The 22,404-nt window shown below is 40.9% G+C and overlaps 1 protein-coding gene across 1 annotated transcript in view; it reads right to left on the bottom strand.

Moving 5' to 3' along the window:
- CRIM1 (cysteine rich transmembrane BMP regulator 1) overlaps window positions 1-22,404 on the bottom strand; it is a 314,885-nt gene that overhangs the window by 101,308 nt on the left and 191,173 nt on the right. Inside the window, exon 7 of the mRNA XM_065401910.1 lies at window positions 17,601-17,798. Within this exon, the coding sequence (XP_065257982.1) occupies window positions 17,601-17,798 (198 nt within the window). The remainder of the gene's footprint in view (window positions 1-17,600; window positions 17,799-22,404) is intronic.

Raw genomic sequence — 22,404 nt, 5'->3', positions numbered from 1 at the left:
GGAGATTTAGGACAAACTAGCTGTTAACTGAACTGGTACAGGGCCAAATAAATTCACATGGCCAAATTCTCTGCTAGTGTAAACTGGCACAGCACTATTGACTTCAATAGGGCTGCATCAATTTACAGCAACAGAGAACTTCTTCCAGTCTTCCATGATTGAATTGTGCCCATTTTTACCTAATGAAATATTGGATGTGCTAAGATAATTGAACCCAACTGCACTTCAGCTGGGTTTCTGGAGCCCATTACTGATGGCAATTGTTCAAGTTTCCCTTTATGAAGACAGGATGCGTGCCAGGCACACTTCAAAAGGAAGTGGTGAAGGCTCTGCTTATGAAAACCTCTTGTAACAGTAACTTTTCAAATTAACATACAGTCTCTCATTTGCAATTCTGAAAGAAGGTTATTGGTAAGTTTATGTTGGAACAACTTAGTTTTCTGGAACTCAAATACCTGGTTTCATATATGGGTTTAAGGTTGGAGAGCAGATTAGTTATGTTGACAATCTCTTGAAGACAGATACAAGTCAACTGTACTTGCTGATTGTTAGCTTTATCAGCAGCCTTCAGTACCATTCACCATGATATTTTGTGACTTGCCTGCGAGAGTTCTCTTCGGTGCTTTTATTTCTTCTCTAAGAGGAGGTTACCAAAGGTTGGTAATGAGACTCTGGTCAGCAATGCTACCAAACACCTCTTTTCTTCTAATCCAGATAATGCATTTTCTGTATTCTCCCAAAGCCTGACCAACGTAGGGAAATGCATAGGAGCTAATAGGCTTAGTTTCAATAAGAGTAACATGGAATAATGCTGACCTGATATGGGGAAAATGTTTAGGGATAGGTGCACAGTCTATAGGAGGTATATGTCTAATCTTTACCAGTATGGAAGCCCTGGAGTCATTTGTGGTACATCCTGCTTTTCCCCCATCTATTTCACCACAGTAATCCATGCCTTTTTAACTTCAAGACAAAATTACATAATGCAGTCTACTTGGAACTACCCTAAGTAAAGCAACAGGAATATTTGGCTAATGCAGTATACAGCCACCCATCTATGTGGGACAAGCCACTACACAATCCATCGTCTGCAACAGTGGGGGAGCATACTCAGAAGTGGGTTTTACACATTAGTGAGGAACAATTCACTGAAAATCATTCTTCAGGTAGGACAAAAATCTCTTTTCTACAGCATTCCTCAACACCAATGTAGTATCAGAGACTATAAAGTACACTCTTTTAACCAAGAGATAGCTTAACTGTACTATGATATATAGAACTCTTTCTGAACAATAGCTCAGATGACGACTGTGCATCAAGGTACTGATTCTGATCTCACACTGGTATAAATTCAAGTTCAATGGTGTAATCAAAACCAAAACAACCCCAAAACCTAAACGTCAGTGGTAAAACCCAGAGTATAGTATACAGTAAAAATATGAACTCCAGTTTGCCGCTCTATATAAAATCATTAGCTGAGGCTTCATTTTCAAGCTTCATGAGGTTTTCAACACTGTTGTGGAGTGAACCCTAATGCCTTCTTGGATGGGAACGTCCTTACATTTCTTAAGCCTCTTTAGTAGAATGCACTATCATGCATATTATTATGGATGACAGCCAATTCTTTCAAGGCCGCTCTGAAAAAAAATCAAAAACTCTCTCTAAAATCAGCAGAACTGTATAAATAAACTAGTAGTTTTAGTATCTAGACCAGACATGGCCAAACTACGGCCTGCGGGCCACATCCGGCCCGCGGGACCGTCCTGCCCGGCCCCTGAGCTCCCGGCCGAAGAGCCTAGTCCCTGGCCCCTCCCCCGCTGTCCCCTCTGTCCCGCAGCCGTGTGGGCTGCACTCTGGCCTGCCGCTCCCGCTGGGCAGCGTGGGGAGCGCAGCTGGCTTTGGCCTGGTGTCGCGGCTGCGAGCTCCTGCTGCTGGTAAGGGGGTGGAGGGGTTAGGTAAGGGAGTGGGGAGTCATGGGGGGTAGTCAGGGAGGAGGGGGCGGTTGGATGGGGCGGAGGTTCTGGGTGGGCGGTCAGGGAAAGGGGAACAGGGAGGGTCGGGAGTGGGAGTCCCAGGGGGCCTGTCAGGGGGGGAGGATGTGGATAGGGGTCGGGAGGACAGTCAGGGGACAGGGAGCAGGGGTTTGGATAAGGGGGTGGGATCCTGGGCGGGGCAGTTAGGGGTGGGGGGTCGCAGGAGGGGGTGGTCAGGGGATGAGGAGCAGAGGGCGGTTGGATGGGGGTGGGAGTCCCAGGGAGGCTGTCAGTGGGTGGGGGTATGGATAGGGGTTGGGGCAGTCAGGGGACAAGGAGCAGGGGGGTTGGAGGTTCTGAGGGGGGCAGTGGCCAGGCTGTTTGGGGAGGCACAGCCTTCCCTACCTAGCCCTCCATACAGTTGCACAACCCCGATGCGGCCCTCGGGCCAAAAAGTTTGCCCACCCCTGATCTAGACAGTGAAACTCCAGTTCATTCTGCAATTCTGAATTTGGACAGGCTAAAGATAGCATTATTTCCTGATTGCTATGAAAATGTGCCTTCACTTTAACAATGAACTTATACCTGGCAGGTTGAAGAATACTGCCCTTATGAAGAACCTGAAAGGCAAGTTCCTGAAGTTTCCAGAAGCTCACTCTACCAATGATCTGAACATATTTCAATCAGAAAAGCAGGCTTGACTTAGGAAGAATGTAATTATTTACTGGTTTGAACAAGAATTAATCAAGCCAGATTATAGCCTCAGAATCTGTTTCCAGGGTGATTGGATTTTTTTTGTTTTCAGAAATTTCAATATTTTCCCATTAACCTACCCTAGTATTCAACTTCTTATGGACATAGCTACGTAGACCTGTAGACCTCGGTCCAAACCCTCTTTCAAGAAATGTAGCTCTTGTTGAACAGAGCTTTTTCCAGTCTGCTCCCCTTTTACGCAGCATCATTTAGCAAATGTTGCGTAGTTACATAAATATGCGTGTGGTAAGCTTATGTGTCCATTACTTTTATTTATTTAAACTTTATTTTCAATTTATTAAAATGTACCTGTCATAAAAGGCACATATGCATTATTATCAAATACAACAAAACAGTTAAGTAAAAAATCCCAAACAATTGATTTAGGCAGACTGTGTGGCCACACTATGCAGCACAGCCTGTTCCTCAGTCTATAAGCTAAAGATGCAGGGAACTACCATGTCTCTTCCCATACCCTAAATCAAATGGATAATCTCCATTGTCTTTGCTACACTGGAGTCCTGTCTTTATCATGAAGGATACCACAGCCTCCTTTATGACCTGGTGAGGACCAGAATTAATATGAGTGCGAGAGAGAAGGAAGGGGGGAGAGAATTGTTTGGGAATATTTTAGTCTGTGATTGCAACCCAGTCAAAGCTGCGTGTACATTTTTGTAAAAATGAAATTTCTCAGGATAATACAATATCTACAAGTCCTATCACAGCCAAAAGACAATATTGTATCCACAAACCAAATCACAAAATGACAGAAATTAGAGATGGAAAATTACCAGTTATCTAGACCATTCTTCTCCCAATGTAAGTGAGACCGTTTCCTTCAGAAGATTTTTTTTGTGCTTCCTGTATTCAAAAAGTCTACCTGTCCCAAACATCTCACCAAGAGAATTAGCCAGCCAAGGACACTGTGACCCAAATTTTACAATGCTTGCTGGAGAGCAAATGGACTTTTCTACTTTTTGTTCTGAAAACCTAAATACCAACATTCTTACACGGTGTCTGTCAAATTCTGGAGTTATTGAAAAATTTGATTCAAGAGAGAAATTCCAGAGATTATGCCATTGCTAAAAATCCTAACAGTTGTCAGATCATTGACAATTCACCTCAGTTCTGATGTGCCAAAGAAACACACCTAAGCCATGAAATCTATCAGAGTGATTCAGCCACATAGGCCTAGGAGAGCTATATTATGTTTTGTCCATGGAATCCCTATATCAAGCTCCAAGTTAAATAACAAAAATGCCAAAGATGCCACACATGGCTTTACTGAAGAATTCCAGACAAGAAATTCCAACAACAGAGATGGTGAAATAAAGCCAGAAAACTGAGTCAATTATCCAGCAATCTGCTGACCTCATACACACTAACACTATCCAGCTACTCGAGTAAAGATTTGTTCCATCCCTACGGAATATTTGTATAGCCTTTGAGATAGGCATGGGTGTGAATATTTGGAAAGATGCGCTTCAGTACTCAATTTTAAATATATTATCAATCATTTTACAGCACCTAAGAGTGTGCCAGGCAACTCATAATACAAACGAAAATACACAATCTATGCGCCAAAGAGTTTACAAACCAATTTCAGACTTGACTCAACAAAGCAGAGAAACGTCACAAAACCATAGAGAGTTCTGAGAGAAAAGGAAGGCTGAAGAACATAAGTAAGATTACACAGTTAATCAGCAACGGTTAGCGTTCATGGAGGAATACAGAAGAGGGATGGGTTTAGGGTTTATTTTAAAATGTTAATTATAACAAAATGAATAACTTCCTTAGTTGGATAACTTCTTGCAGGCAGCATAGAAAATATGAATTTTAAGGAGGGATTTGATTGAGAAGAGGGTAATGGCTTTGAGGATCAGTTAAAGAAGGGCATTTGATTCTCAAGGTGCTACATGGAATCAAGTGCAGGCATGTTTGTGGGAGAAATGGACAAATGGGTTATCAAGGCTGGCATCAGTTGAAGAACGTAGTGGGAGTTAAAGAAAATAATATATTACTTGTACTCCTTCTGGACGTTTACAAATCTCTGGAACTTGATTCCTATAAACCCATATTTCTTAAGGCAAATACATTGGTCTGCATTCAGGTCTGGAGTTTAAGACAAAACCTTCTTTAGTACCAGAATATGAAAAAAATAACCTAAACTTTTTTCTTTATAAATAATGAAAAAGCTTTTCTTTTTCCCATATGTGGATAACTCCACAATAGCCAAATACACCAGTGAAACTTGTCAAAAATATTTCTTTAAAAATATTTTTTGAATGAAAGATACCAGTAATTAAAACATGAATTTAGAATGCCAGTGTTATCTCAACTTTATCTTTACAAAGAATCAGGTATAAGTGTGCAGGAATCTAACATAATTGAACTGAACAGGACTTGTTAGTTAGTTTCATCTCCTACAACTCATTCTGCCATCCAAAAGGGGCAACATAGTAGCGAAAAAGTCTTTAATGCTTTTCACCTCTATAGCTAGTTTTTGAAATGTTACCTCTGCCAACAGATAGCATCTGAAATCTACAAATAGGTTCTCCCAATCCAATACTGACTACTGGAAAGCATTCCTGATTTCTCTAGCATGCAAATAGAAGTTGGATCAGAAAAAAATAAGACTAAAGATACTATATTAAAATACATACTTTTAAAATAATGCCATACATCTTAATTCCCTCACTTATTTTTACAGATCTGATGCCTATTTTCCAGTGGAACATAACACAAGTGACAACTGGTCCATCAGTTGTGAAACAGGATTGACAAAATTAAGGACAGAAATTGCTCCACAGGAATTAGTGTCCCCCCCTTCACAGTGGAAGAATAGAGGACTAACAGAATATGAAAATCACTATTTGCTGAAATTTATCTCTTTCAAAAAAAGTGAAGTAAGGAATCTATACTAGAAGGAACATTTTTCTTAAGTAGCAGATAAATTACTATATAGTAAAAAGAAGAAACCATATGTAGTGTACTCATTTGGGATGACCTACAGTAACACCGCTTGCTCATGTCAGAATTACTATACATGGTAATTCTAAGTGCAATTGAAAAAAAGAACATTTATTTTCACTGTGGTGTAATCTCCTGGGGTCAAATGATGCAGTGACAATATTTTTGGACTGCAATTCAATAAAACACTTTTGATCTCCATGCCCATAGCTTAATCATAAGTTTGCAATGTGATATGACAGCAAAAATGACTAGTGGCATTTTGGGCTGCATATGCAAAAGACATTGCATTCATTAAATCATATCGTAGAATGTCAGGGTTGGAAGGGACCTCAGGAGGTCATCTAGTCCAACCCTCTCCTCAAAGCAGGACCAATCCCCAGACAGATTTTTGCCCCAGATTCCTAAATGGCCCCCTCAAGGATTGAACTCACAACCTCCGGTTTAGCAGGTCAATGCTCAAACCACATTATTGAATGGAAGTAAAATTTATTCTCTGTGTGCATCTCTGGCACAAGTGCACTTGAAAAATTTTATTGCTTCTGTAATTCTCCATTTGAGGAAATCGTGGGCCGCACCTCATGAGCCACAGACTCAGTAGTAGTATTAAAAGCACTTAAGCAGTAGATTTGTCAGCCACTCCACCAGAACATTACAAAGCAAGGAGTATAAAATACCACACCTCATAACCATATCCCTATTCCATTCTGCTGCATCGAGATCCAATTCCAATATTCTCTGCAGAAGAAGGGAGGGGCAAGCTAGATCTGAAGAGGCAATGTATTCGGAGAACTCCAGCTACTGATAAATAAGCATACTTCATTACATTGCCTCTGAAGATCACCACTAGAGTGGGAAGTAGCAGTAAATAGCACTAGAAAATACTAGTAAGCAGCAATAACCCTCAAGAGAATGGCAGATCTTAAAAAGAGAACTAAGCACTGATCTCTACAACCTCTTTGGCCTGAGAATCAACATGTCAGCTGGTGAGATGACACAGCAGAAACAGAAAGCACAGCACATCAGAAAGGTCTATGTACTGGTAATCATAAATCAAAACAAGAAAAGGAAAAAAAGGAACAATAAAAACCACCCTCAGCGTGAAGGACTGAATCAGTTCTTAAAGCCTGGCTATGCAGCTCCAATTTCCCAGGGGCATTCTTCCATCCCTTCATTTTAGCATGAGCACCAATAGAAGGGAATGGGAAAGTGAAGCGTGAGTCAACCCCTTGTATACTGAGGACCGGGTAGAGCACTTGTACCATTCTCAAACAAGAGAACCTAACTTTCTACAAGTATCAGTTGAACTCCAAGTAGAATCTCTGCAAAGTTCTAATACGGAGATCTTACACATCAAACAGATGCCACTGTCCATGTAGTACAATGGGTTCTAAGTCTTAATGGAACAAAAAGTCTTCCAACCTGTACATTTGATCCATTTAGATTTTTGAATGGAATAGCTTGACCTTTGTATGCTTCTCTAATCCCACAAGCAACCTTGAGTTCTAAAAGGTTTCATCAATCTAGTTAACAACTAATACTTTTTCTTGCACACATTTCCCATTACAAGTTGCCTATAATTTTACCAAACTAACTGTTCGGGCTAAAACAAATAGCCAGATAAAGCAAGAATACAGATACTTGGGGAGAGAAACTGAGTCTGGAAGCCAGTTCTGTGAGCCAATGGAGGACAAGGAAGAGAAAGACTGATTGGGGAGTTGTTTCTGGTGTTAAACACACCAAGATAGCTGGCAGAATGTTCTCAGTGGAGTATGCAGACCCCTAGAATCTGGTCCCTCTAAGAGTCAATTAGAACCAAGCACAAGTTTCTAATCATAGTGAAAGACTTATTTGCTGGTCAAGTCTTTAATTCTTAACACTGATTAACTGCAGGGAGCAGGTGTTCGGTTATTAAATCTTTAATTATGCACAATTTATTTCTTTGCGAATGGCTGTTTTTACTAATGTAAGGTGCCTAGGTGGTGCTTCCAGACAGATACGTTCCTTATACAGAACCAACCAATAAATTCTTCCACTGTGAGATCAGCAATTTCCCCATCATGGATCAAGTTCTAATTATATGTGAGTAGGTCAATGCAACTGATTGTACAAATCCTACATGGACCAGGAAAGAGTAAATGGGCAGCAGTTGCTTGGTTATGAGGGAGGAGCTAAATGTGGAGACCCCAGCTGAGTTGGTGCCTGTCCGGATGGGAGAGCAGACTTTCAGCTCTCACAGCAGGAAAGAAGATGGCTGGGGGCCAGGAACTAAGGAAGACTCCTGCATATCAAAGTTTCCCCAAGGGAAGGCAGGCTCAACAGAAGATGATTGCCTTGTTTGGCTGTCAATGACTGACTTAGGTTTGTATGACTGAGGCTCCTACGCACTTCAATGATAATAAAAATAATAAAAGACTTTTACTATGATATATCAGCCTATTGGATGAATTTGAGAAAAATCATTTGACGAGAAAACAGAAGTGAATGGCCCTGGTGATGAAATATCAGCTGAATGAAAGGGATGAGTTGTGAAGGAACAATGTAGACAGAAGCTGATCCCACTGAGTCATAGGCTTGAAAGATTTTAAGCATGAAGCCATCAGTATCAAGACAACAGACTCTTCCTGAGAGACCCTAAGAGAGTCTTTGATCAGATCAACATTAAAGCAAAAGGTAAAAAAACAGAAAGCCAATAAATAACGTGGAAGAGTTTCTGCGCTACTAGAAGGAAATCTGGTATGAGGATGTACAAAATAATCATACAGTGAACTGGATTAAAAACATGAGTGAACAGTTTAAAAATCAAACAATAGAGGAATACACAGGAATATTCAAGAAAGAAATACATGAGGTACTGAGAGGAATGAAAAATTGTAAAGTACCCGGACCAGATGGGGTTTGTGGATTCCGGCTGAAATACCTAACAACTCTCCATGATTGTTTCCTTGAACAATTTAATAAATATTTGAAGAACAGATGTCCAAGACGGATGATGACAAGGAGAACCATCCTCAAACCAAAAAAGGCTGCAGTGATACTATGAATTATAGTCCAATCACATGTTTAATCAACATGTGAAAACTTCTAACAGCATTTCTGGCAAAGAAGATCCAAATAGTACTAGCTTGCAAAGCAATACTGCCTCCTGAGCAAAAAGGCTGCACAGTAAACACAAAAAGGGACACACACAAAAATCACTTCAGGCTGAATAGCAAGATCACAGAAAGATGAAAAAAAAACAAAAACACACATGTAGAGATGGTATAGACAGGCTACCAAAAAGCATACGATAGCATCCCCACATTCGTGGATCTTTAAGACACTGAAAATGCACAAGGTTCGTGAAAAGATCATTTCCTTTCTATAGCAGCCTATGGTTAACTGGAACACTCAACTCTACCTGGAAGGGATGCTCATTGATGAGGTCAAAATTAAGAGAAGAATTTTTAAAGGGATTCCTTATCAGTGCTGTGTGCGGTAGTAATGCTGTTGCTGACATGGATGCTCTGTGAGATAACCACAATTTATATCAGCAAAGAGAAAAAACAGCTAACCATTTGTTATAAATGGATTTATACTGAAACTATACAGACAGCCACAAAAGGAGGTATAGAGACTGATGACGTGTAGAAACATTTGGCGAAGATATAAAGCTATGGGTTGGCATGGCTAAATATGCACCAGCATCTGTAAAGAGGGTCAAGTGTATACAATCAGATGGCATAAAAGTTACTCTCCAAGATCTCTCTCAGCATGGCACCTTCAAATACCTTGGTCTCAGGGAAATGTCAGAGTGATAACATGAGTGTCAAAGAAGTGAGAAAAGAATATTACAGGCAAATAAGAACTACCCGGAAAAAAAAAACTCAACCTGAAGAATTTGATCCAAGCCACTAGTATGCGGGTGATACCAGTTGTACAGTAAACTGCCAGAGTGATCAAGTGGCATCAAGAGGAGAAGATAAAATTAGACACCCAAACAAGAAAACTCCTGGAGATGCATAGAGTAATTAATGTCAATCAAAACATGGACATGATGTACATTCGACAATGTGATGGATGAAACGGTCTGCTATTTGTGGAGGAAGCAATTTACAATGAAGACTAACATCAAAATACACATGTAATTAGCCAGAGTAAAGGATCATCTGGTTGTGATAACAAGTAACAGACAAGCATGCATCTCAGCCCGAGAAAGCATAAAAGAAAGGAGAAAGCAAATTGCCAGAGAAAAGACTTGGAAAGCTTTACTCAGAAATCAAAGCACAGACAGTGATGGAGACACACCGGACCCATTAGCGATAGAAGATTAACAAACTCATGGCTTGTAGAAGAATAGCTCAAAAGAGAGACAATGCGACTCATTATGAACACACAAGAGCAATCCTTAAGGCTTAATTACACTTGAAACAAAACTGACCTACAGAACTGCTCCCTGAACTGCAGAATATGTTCCAAAAAGGAAGAAACAGGGGAGCATGTGTTAAGCACTTGCAGGAGCCTGGCTGGCAGAGCATATCTGAAGAGACACAAAAAGGTTGCCAAGTGTCTGCATTGGAGCCTCTGCATCAAGTGCAGATGTAAATGAACCATGCAGTATTACAACCACCCAATGGAAAGCACTCTAAAGAATGAAGAAGTGATGATTTTATGGGATCTTGCAATTGTCATAGACTGAATGGTGTAGGCAAGCAGGCCGGACATAATTATTGTAGAAAAGATGACAAATAAGACTATGTTTACTAATATTGCTACGCAAGCAGACAAAAAAAAAAATAAAAGATAAGACAGCAAAGTATGAAGAACTATGCCACAAAATGGAACAATTATGGAAAACTAGAATAAAGATGATCCCTGTGATTTCTGGAGCATTCGGAGAGATCCTGAAGGATCTGAATGAGCACCTCAAGAACATGTTAGGAGTGCAAGGTATCACAATGACCTCCAGAAGAGTGCCCTCTTAGGCACTACAAAAATTTTAATGAGAGTCAAGACAACAAGTGCACCTGAGCACCTACAACGCAGGAATTCTGTGGAAGGTTTAATAAACTCCTGACTACACAAACCTACAGAGTCAGTTCATGGTCAGGATTTATTGGTGAGTCACAGGGATAAAACTTTTAAATGGTAGCTTTTCCCTTTTTAAGCTTAAAGATCTTGTATGTTGTGAAGGCTTTATGTTTTAAAAAAAACCAAACTTCCCCAGGATGCAGTAGTGAGAGATGATGATAATTAAAGGCAGTGTGTCCAAACCAGCCCTAATTTTGGATTCTTGATCTGAGAGACTGAAGAAGTAGGAAAGATGAATAGTGAGTGTGAATTTGCAGAGGCTGCAGTCTCAAAGAACAACAGTTGCTGGTAAGTAACCTCTCTCCTCTTCAAGTGGCCTCTGCATATTCCCACTTGGAGGAGATTTGCAAACAGTACACCTTATGAAGGTTGGCTAAGGAGCACTAGGTGAACAAGGGCTGCAAAGGTGCCATAATAAACATCAGCTCTGGCTGGCAGCTAAAGAGAGTATTAGGAGCAAGTGCAATTTTACTCCAGATCAGACCTCCATGAAAAACAAATATTTGCTCCAAGCACCTAGAGAGCTTCAATTCTCAACTTTGCAAATTCTTCAAAAAAAGGTAATATGCAGGTGTGTAGTGGATATTAACTTTGTATCAGTTGAATACCATCTGGTATCTCCAGGAGAATGAATACCCAGCGAGCTATAACAAGCCTGTAAAAAAGACTTGGGGAGATACAGACTATAAATGGGGATAAGGACGTCAACCAAACCACATTTTCCATATGGAGGATTGGCAATTTGGCCTGTATCTGACAATCTGGACTGTAGCTATGGCCATGAGGAATTACCTCCTCACAGGTTTATGGTACAGATTATCATCTGACCAATAACAGACTAGAGATCCCCAGAGCTTTCTGAAACAAGGCTCCAACCCCAAAACAAAAGAGATGCATGTTCCAGGGGGAATTACCCTGGGGAAACTAAATGAGTACCGTATATACTCATTCATAAGCCGAATATTTTTGGTAAAAAAGTGATGCATCAAAGAGCGGGGGTCGGCTTATAAACGGGTCTACACCAAAATTTGATGATTTTAAACTCAATGGAATCATTGAATTGAATATCTAATACAGGGATCGGCAACCTTTGGCACGCGGCTCGCCAGGATAAGCACCCTGGGGGGCCGGGCCGGTTTGTTTACCTGCCGAGTCTGCAGGTTCGGCCAATCACAGCTCCCACTGGCCGCGGTTCGCCGCTCCAGGCCAATGGGGGCGGCAGGAAGCGGCGGCCAACACATCCCTCGGCCCGCTTCTCGCCGCCCCCATTGGCCGCACCTGCAGACGCGGCAGGTAAACAAACCTGCACTTCCTGCAGTTCCCATTGGCTTGGAACGGCGAACCGCGGCCACAGGGAGCTGAGGGGCTCCATGCCTGCCGACGCTCCAAGTAAACAAAACGTCCCGACCCACCAGCGGCTCACCCTGACAGGCCGGGAGCCAAAGTTTTCCAACCCGTGAAATATAGGGTCAGCTTATGAAAGGGTCATACAGTTTTTGCTATTTTTACCTATCCATTTTGGGGGGTCGGCTTATAAACGAACAGGCTAATGAACGAGTATATACGGTATGTCCATTTTATGGTATTCCCAGTACAACAAAGTGCATTGTTAATAAAAATTCTAATTTCCTTTGGTGTGGCCATCAAGGCAAAGCAACTACCTGAAGCAATTTGAGCAGCACATGGATTAACACTTCTATAAATTAAAGGTACTACAAGATAAATGAGGACTGTTGTCCCCCAACATATGAGGATGAAAGCTGCAATCACAACCTATGCAGCCTGGCAGAATTCAAACACAGTACTTACAGCAACATTAAGAGCAAGAGATGTTTTATTGGTTAAAAGCTATTGCTTTAAAATAGCAGCCACTAAACTTGCAAAGAATGTACCCAGAAGTCAGGGTAAGAACCCACACTCAGGTTTGTGCTCTTAACCTAATGTGAAGACAAATATCCAGTGAACTGGAAAGCAAAGTTAATAGACCTATGATATTTGAAGACAAAACTGCCAAAATCTGATTAGGGCTACTGGCGTCATCTTGGTTCCATCCTCACATACCTGGAGATGGATCTCCTGAACAAAGTGAATCAGAGGGAATATGAAGAAGAGTTCCTAATTCCAATCCAAGAAAGTGGAACTGCCAATGGGATTTTGTTTGACCCCGACATGGAACTAGACATAATGGATGTTATCCTTGATAATAATGAGACCTACCTACAGAGACTACCCTGGCATAACAGATAATGTCAAAATGAGATCTAACTAGAGAGACAGGGCGAGTGAGTTAATATCTTTTATTGAACCAACTTTTGTTGGTGAGAGAGCAGAGAGACAAGCTTTCATGCTTATTCAGAGTTCTTCTTCAGGTCATTCCAGTAAATTCTAGTCTACACCAGCATGTCACACACTAACTGGCCTGCATGGACCCTACTGGCATGCACTCAAAATTCCCCAGCGTGCATTAACGTAGTACTGTTTGAAAGAGATGGGACTACATGCAGACTAGGAAACGTGTATGCTGGGGTCCAAACAGGTCAATTGACACACGATAAATGGTACAGACTAGAATTTACACGCATTGGTCCAGACTAGTGCACCATGTAGACAAGCCCTAAATCTCAGCTGAGAATTGCAAATTACAAATTAAGTGCTTTCCTATTAGGCACTGTCACTAGCTGCATGCTCATTTTCAGGTCAGTTTAGTACAATCAATATGAGAACACTTCTTAGGCATCTGCACCTGAAACAAATTGTTTGCCAAACGGAGGATGAATGTTCCAGGCTCTAGATTCAGCGAATCTAGAGAAAGGTCTGAGCACCTCTGAACCACTTATGCAGTGAGGCTATAAGTCTGGTATATGATTCTCTTGAATCATATACCAGCTGCAGAGCTGGATCTTCAGCAATGAACTGCTAAGTATAGAGTTAATGGGGCCAGAAAATGAAGGGTGGTGCACTGCTGGTACCGTACAGTCTGCAGACAAATCTTGACAAAGTTATTGAGGCTACAGCACCCATTTAGTAAGTGGAGTTTCAGAGTCAACAGCACTGACATTGGACCCAGCTGATTTGGACAAACCCTGAGACCTGGGGTATTGCTGATTCTGGGTACCTACCCCCTATGACAAGCAGTTTACCCAAATTAACAGTGCTGGATCTTTAGCACCAAATTATATGAATTTAGAATAGATCTGAGGTTCTTATTGCCATTTCAGTTGGGTACAGAATGACTTCCAACTAGTGGTTCACCAAAGTCATTGGTGATATATCTTTGGCACTGGGGGAACCAGGGACCTTAGTGCTTCTTATGCTGTGTGCCAAACCACTTCAAGCAAGTGGCCCATAAGAGTCAATTATACTAGATCTGCACCACTAGATCTCGTCAACCTGAATGGATGCTGTGACTTAATGTCACGTATATTGGTTCTGGATTACTTCAAGCAAGTCAACGGTGCTGAAACCTTGGCATCAAATTCAGATGATCCAGACTCTGTTGGGCATGTTAATGCTGTGTATAAGGAACATTGGGCCACTTCCTCAAGAAGTTCACCAGAGTCCACAGTACTAGATTGTAGGCTCTGAATTCAGTTGAACGTGGATGAATTAGTGCAATTTATAGTGGGCACCTAACCACACCCTGGTTCACTAGTCTATGGTGCCAGATCCTACACACAAACTTAAGTCAACCTGGAGGGATCTAGGTGTTATGTCAGTGGTGCTGGGACCTCCACTGTGTGTTGGTAGTGCTGGGACCTTGACACTAGGCTTGGGCAGCCAGTTAAGACTGGGGACCATTTAAACCAAGCAAAGGCTCCAAAGCCAGAGATGCACTTACACGTTGCCAGATTTATTCAACTGAGCTTGAGAAGCCTTCCCATCAGCAAAGTGAGAGGCACCTCTCACTCAATATAGGTCCAGAAGCTATCCGTGCCAGATGGGGATAATTTTACTTTTGTTAAAAGAAATCTGTACTAACTGACAATCTAAACAAAAACAGCCCTGAGAGGGCAAGAGAAAAGCAAAAACTGATGAGGGAAAAAAATCAAGGATACTGTGCATTATCCAAGCTCAGAACACCTTTGGCAGTTAATAAGGACCCGAGGGGCAGTTGGGGACACTGCTCCTTCTATACCCTTGGAATCCTCTGTCAGGGGAAAGTGAGGGAGGGGCAAGTGACCCCCAATGGACAATACTCTTCAGAAGATTCCAGAGCTCAACACTAGGAGTTGCCAATCCTAAGGGGAATATGCAGAGACCATTCAAAGTAAGGCTCTAATATCCTATAATCGACCCCTTTATCCACCCAGTTCCTCTTTTTTGACTCTAAATTAAAAAAGAGAAGGGATCCTGTTATTCCCCAATTTAAAAAAAAAAAATCTCATAGGAAACGGATTCTCATAGTTTCTAGTCTTATCCAACAGGACATCTAATAATCTGTTTATAAAATTCATATGCTCTAATAACATACTTCTGCTTCTTATTGTTCAAGATGAGCAACTGTGATCTAAAACAAACTGACAATACAGAAACCTCCCATTTTCTAGATTTGCAAGTCAGCAGATGTTTATCCTTTTGCTTCAGTGCCTGTTGATTATAAAATGCTGTTCTGGGCAGGTATCTGCCTGGAGCTAATTTAAAAACTCAGCCAATTATGTAAAAGAGAGATATTTCCATGAGGAAATGAAAGCTAGCAGCTGAGACTGAAAAAAAAAAAAAAAATGAAATCCATGGAAAGTAAGGCAGCCAGCTCATTCACATTCTGGCTTGAGTATAAATGTTTAATCAAAAATGGATCCAGGAAGTCCAAAGATAAATAAAATTTCTTTGAGGAATCTCTTATTTTTAGGGTAACAGTCCATGATTTTGAATTCCATTGTTTTGTTTCCTTCAATTTCAGATATTTTCTTAATTTTATAATATATAAAAACAGAGAAAGATTAATGCTGAAATTTTATACAAATGTTTCCTCTGCTTCCATCCTGCTCCATGATGTGTTTAGGGGTGAGAACATTTAGTTTCTTCTCCTTTCCTCTTCATATGGAGAGGGTACATTGGAGAGGGACCTAGCAATTCCAGTAATATGAGACGGTGCATCTGTGCTCTTCTTTAATTAGTGTGATACCTCTCTTGTGGCCAGTATGCTGCCGGGCTGAGTAGGGATAGTTTTCCACAGGCCCATGCACTGAGGAGTAATTCCACATTCATTACAGAAAAGCACCAATTACAGTAAATACCACTATCATGCTTATTGTATTCCTTTACTGGTTTCAGAAGATTAGTATGCAACTGAATCCTTGAGTCTTGCACAATGCATCCTTATTGGAGTCCAGACAGTTGTTGGAAACATTGGCTCCAACTCATAAATACAGAATATGTTCTGGAAACTTTCAAAGATCAAAGTTTTTATAGCTCCCTTTGTTATTCAGGGCCTGATTCATAATTGATTGAAGTCATTGGAAAAACTCCCATTGACTTTAATGAGATTTGTATCTACCCCTCAGTGAACTCAAATATTTAAGTGCATGAGGTAACAGAAGCAAACCAGAGGCAGCTTAAAGTGAGGAACATCATTTAAATTCACACATTTTACTCATGAAATAGCATAGTTTAAAAAATATTTCATACATAGCAATTAAATAATAAAAAAACAAAAAGCACAATTTATATACATTAGTCTTTCCTTTTTGGAAAATTAATGTATAGATAATTGATGGAGGTTTTATGTAATGCTGGTCAAATTATTTTGTTGGAAAGTTTTCATCCAATTTTTGGCAATATTTCCAAAAATGGATATTTTAAAGCATTTTGATTTTCTTAACATTTTATTATTTTCAACCTAAGCTTTTTTCTTTTTCAATTTTTGTTGAATGTTCATTGTTTTATTTGTACTTGTTTATCTTTTCCACTGTCAATATTAACTAGTCGCCTTAATCAAATGTTAAGATAAAAAACTTCAGGTTTTTCAAAAATCTCAATAAAAATATATTTGAATGTGAAAAATATTTAACAAATATTCTACTAAATTTTTGGAAAGTAAATTGCCAGTCGGTTTTGAAATACAGCAGAATGAAATTATCTTCAAAATTCTGTGAACTTTTTCTCGCCATCCCAAACATTCTAGTTTTGAGTGAGCCCAACTCAGCTGAATGCTGTCATATCCTTTAACAACCTCAGCATACACACTAACACACTATAAATATTGCCAAGAAGATACGAATTCCTCAACCTCCAAAAGACTTACACAATGGGGATTGGGTGCCCAGCAGCCTTAGACTCCTTTGAAAATGCTAGCCTATGAGTAGCCTCAACATAATGTTAAGCATCTGCTTAAGCCTTTGTAGGGTCAGGGCCAAAAAATGCATCTCTGCCACCACTTCCTCACACGAAACATTAACTTCTGTACTCTGGAGAAAATGGGACAGCCCCAGCTGCTCACCCCCCACCGTCCGGCACGAGGCAGTCACCCTGAGGAGGGCCCCGTCAGGAATCTGTCACCGGAACCTTGCAGGGGCCCCCCCGTCGCCTGTCACTGGAACCCTGCCAGGGCCCCACTGGCTGCAAGCTCCAGAGTCCCGCAGCCCCTGGGGCTGAAGCAGAGAATGTCATGGAGGTCTCTGGACGTCAGGGATTCTGTGACTTCCATGACCTCCGTGGCATAAACGTAGACTTAAGCATGAGTGTCTAGTAGAATTTGTCCTGACCTACACAAGTCAGTAATGGTCACCTTATCACAATTATGACTCAAAAGGATACCGTTATCTAATAAAGACAAGCCCTTACAGGCTGAAAGGCTTCTACTGGGAGACAGCATTTGAAATGAATACATCTTACCTTCACACACTGGGCAGCATTCCCCAGGTACCTTAACAGGATTCAGGCAACTCTGTCCACAGGCTGTTGCCACACAGTGAGGGTCTCCATTGATACACTGGCAGAAAGTGCAGTCATCTTCTCTCCATCGATCTCCATGTGCTTGGATCTGACCATTGGCATAGCAGCCAGCAGGGTTATTAACTGGATATACTGGATCTAAATCAAGATAAATTATAGTAAGAAGAGACTGTTTATTCTCCCTGTTATGCCTGGAAGATATTTATAGATGTGCAATTTGATAACACCGTTATGGAGGCTGGCCTTGAGACCCTTTTCCCTTTCTGGAAAAGAACCCAAACACATTCATGGGGACTTGGTACTCAGGCAGGTGATGGGTTTGGAGCAGCGGTTCTCAAACTGAGTTGGGACTCCAAAGTGGGTCGGAACCCCATTTTAATGGGGTCGCCATGGCAGGCATTAGACTTGCTGGAACCCAGGGCTGAAGCCCAAGCCCCACTACCCGGGGCCAAAGCCCAAGGGCTTCAGACTTGGGTGGTGGGGCTCGGGTTACAGGCCCCCCCACCTGGGGCTGAAGTCCTTGGGCTTCGGCTTTGCCCCTACCCCAGGGCTGTGGGGCTCAGGCTTTGGCCCCCCTACCGGGACAGTGGGGTTCAGACAGGCTCAGGCTTCAGTCCCCGCTCCTAGGGTCATGTAATAATTTTTGTTGTGTCAGAAGGGGGTCATGGTGCAATGAAATTTGAGAATCCCTGGTCTGGAGACTCAGGTAACTCCTTTTTCATTTACACTTGACTAGAAGATTGAACCCTTTTCTTTCAGGGGCTGACCTTGCCACTGTGATCCATGCTTTAGTCATCTTCAGATTAGGCTACTGTAATATGCTCTGCATAGTACAGCCACTTGGAAATTCAGCTGGTACAAAATGCAGCATCCTGATTGGAAAGAGTGCTTATGACAGGAATCAAATTGCTCCAGGATGCACACAACTCTCAGTAAATTTCCAAGTTATTTTAAGGTATTGGTTTTAAACTATGCAACATCTTAAATGGGTTGGATCATGGTTACCTCAGAGACCACCTCTCTTCCATGTGATACCATGAAAGATGAGATCCAGTTCAGGCCCTGTTTTGACAGACAACAAATATGGATTTCAATTTCAATTGTGCTAGCTCAATCTCATTAGTTTAACATAACTGAAAAGCCCATTCAATGCTTTTAAAGAAGGTTTTTCAATCATGTTAAGCCAGGTCGACTGAGCTCACACGATTGAACCCACACCGCTTTTGCCTTGATTTTCGTATCTGGGCATGGTCTCAGATTTAATCACAGAAGGCTGGGGGCTGGACATTCTCCGTTAGAGCTCCTTGACCATGGAAACTGCTACCTTCCGCAGAGCCCAAATCCATGACCTCCAAGTCACACTGCAAGGATAGTTTGTTCTACCATTTTTTTTTTCCTCAAGTGAAGAAATGACGGTCATCGATGAAGCAGCGTACACAAATTGGAGTTGTTGGTATCAGGATGCGTCTATTATTTTAGTTAGATGGTTTGAATTGTAATTGTTTTTATAAAATTTGTACATGCCCAGAATGTTAGATAGATGTATATTTTAAAATAAAACTAAATAAAACCAATACTTCAAGTCTCTTGGCCTCTGGTAATCCCAGTGCATTCTGAGGCATAATGCCTGACAGCAGGTAATTTGAATCAAATCTCAAATTCAAATATAAGAACAATTATTGAGGTGACAATCGGGGTGCTGCAGATCCAGACTGCGGTAGGAAGGCCTAGGGTAAGCCTAAGGCAGATTAGAGCCTAGTAAGTGTTGAAAAGTTTGCACTTGTGAAGAACACAAACATAGTGTAAGTGCACATTGGTGTAATTATATTTAAAAAATTGATAGGAGACTGGATGTTCGAATGCATAATATAGTTCTGCGGTCACTATGAGAGGGGATATGAAAAGGATAGAAAAAAGTTAGGGAGTGTCTATTCCCCAGTAGTTGCATCTATGCACGTACAGATAATCTTCACAAAAGTGGAAATTCTTAGACTTGTTAGAAATATTCAATTGGACATACTCTTTCACCTACCTAGCACCTCTATGTACTCTAAATATGAAAATGGTGTAAGGATTTTTGCCCCAACTTTCAAATACAACCAATTTAGACAAATTCAGCTGAAAATATAGGTGCTGACTCTGTGGGTGCTCTGGGGCTGGAGCACCTCTGTAGGTTTGTGTAGTCAGGAGTTTATTAAACCTTCCACAGAATTCCTGCGTTGTAGGTGCTCAGGTGCACTTGTTGTCTTGACTCTCATTAAAATTTTTGTAGTGCCTAAGAGGGCGCTCTTCTGGAGGTCATTGTGATACCTTGCACTCCTAACATGTTCTTGAGGTGCTCATTCAGATCCTTCGGGATCTCTCCGAATGCTCCAGAAAAAACAGTGGGTGCTCAGCACCAACCAGTGGCCCCGCTGATCAGTTCCTGCACCTCCCGCCGGCTAATGATCAGCTGTTCAGTGGTGTGCAGGAGGCACTGGGGGGAGGACCAGGGGCAGGAAGAGGCAGAGTGAGGGCGGGGCACACTTGGGGGAGGGGGCAGAACAGGGCGAGAAGAGGTGGGGTGGTTCAGGCGTGGGAAGAGGTGAGGTGGGGCCTGAGGCGGAGCACGGGATGATCACCCCTGGGGAAACCAGAAAGTTGTCACCTCTGGCTGAAAAGATTTTTTTGTTTGTAAACTTACAAGGAAGAGAAAAACTATTTTGCACCCTTAACTAGAGTAAAGTGGACATTAGCAAGTGAATGCTATAATATTAAAAACCTCATGTTAAGAGACTTTCATTTCCAGATTGTTCTAATTTATATACTATGTAGGATTGCTATCAAATCAGTTAGGTTTCAAAACAGTGTGGCCTTCTACATTAAACAATGTAGAATAAGCAGACACAAAAATACAAACTTAGAGAGTAAGGTCCTGAAGTATGAAATCTATTTTTTTGTACTTTTGTATATTCCGTGTGTATAATTAGCAAACAGACTGCATTTTGTTTTCTAACTGTTGAAAGGCCAGGAATTTACATTGGTGAGACAAGTTCACCCTATAAACCATCTGGTTAAGTTGTTATTAACAGCCGGTGACCTTAGGACATAAAGTAAGCCTTCCCCTGCACCTTTTGGGACTTAGCATTTACAATCAGATTGCGTGCTTAGTCTCTTTTGTAGAAAAATCCTTTTCTCCTCCTTTCCCCCTCCCACAATTTTGCATAATACAGAGACATACATGCCACAATGACATTACTTTGCCCTATCAGGTCAAGTTCAAAACTTTAACAGTTATTTGCATTACTCTGTACAACACAGTTTCATCTCTTGGGATTTAAAACTCCCAGAGCTGCTTCCTTGCATCTTATTTTCTTTAGTAACATGTGCCTCAGGGCATGTTATTGTAGTCATCATGCTTATGTTTGGGAATATATCTCTTCATACTGAGATTTCCCTTCAAAATTCATGCAAATGAATAATGCTATTCTACATATGCTTTCCCACAATTAGGAAGAAAAGTATATTTTGATCTTCAGGAATGTACTAAACTCATTCACATTAGCAGCAATGCTGATATATTTTGTCCGCAAACACAAAAAGGAAAAATATGCATCTCTATTATAATTTTTTTAATTAGAAATCAAAAAGCAAGCAGTAATTCTAGATTACAAAACAAACAACTCAAACTAGCATTGCATTAGAGATACAGCCAACATTTTAATAGTTAACACTAGCAACTAATAACAGGAGCAAATCCCAAATACGTGCAGAGATACACTTTCCTCTACCCTTAGGTTAAATTCCAGCCCATAGAACATTAAGGCTGCAAAGTCAAGCAGTCAAAAGTTATTGAACATCAGATTTTTTCCGCTTTGTGTGGGTATTCATTATAATAAAATTGGATGCAACTTTGAGTGACATGATCACACAGTACTTTTTTAAAGGACATCTGTTTCATTCAGTGCACAAGATGGTAAATAAGCAAAATTCTTTAAAAGAAATAAGAATGTTTTCTTTTGGTCAAGGCACTGGACTGGAAACTCAGGACTGCTAAGCTCTTTACATCATTCTGCCACAAAAACTTTTTATACAATGATGGCCAATACTATCAAAATGCACAAACACAAAAGAGGCAAAATTAAGGCTGCCCAGACAAGCTTAATTCTTAAATTTTGAGGTGTCTTTGCAACCATAATGTTCTTTAAACTTACGTGTGTTTTATGTCATTATTTAATTTTCTTACCCCAAACCAATACAAACCATACTCATTGGAAAAGAATAAGGAAATCTCTTCTCATAAAACTCTATAGGTTGGATTGTGACTAGCCTTTATACAAATGCAGAAGGAGAGCACCGAGAGGTCTCCCACAAGAAATGGATGTATAGAGCAAGCCTTGCATACTCGGGGACAGTATATTACACTCCTTGAAGGGGTGTAACAATTGCCACACTCCTCCTTGCTTCCAGAAAAATTCTGGAAGAATTACGAGGCAGAAATCTTTCTGCAGCGTCTGCAAGATTGGTAGGTGCTTGCACCACTACTTGTGAGCTTAAAAGTAAAGGAAAAGAGCACAGAGGATCCATCAAGAAACACAATTAAAATCTTCAGGAAAATGTAAGTAGACAAAATAAGCAACTGTAACAAGAAAGGAAACACTGAGGAAAAGAAAGTCCACAAAAAATTCACAACACTCAGAATGGAAGAAGCAGGAAAAGAGGAGAGAGAAATACAAGTAATGATGTGTAATGTCTGCACCAATTG

Source organism: Emys orbicularis, chromosome 3 (assembly GCF_028017835.1).
Source record: "Emys orbicularis isolate rEmyOrb1 chromosome 3, rEmyOrb1.hap1, whole genome shotgun sequence".
Taxonomy (NCBI): Eukaryota; Metazoa; Chordata; order Testudines; family Emydidae; genus Emys; species Emys orbicularis.
This window is presented reverse-complemented; position numbering and strand designations above follow the sequence as displayed.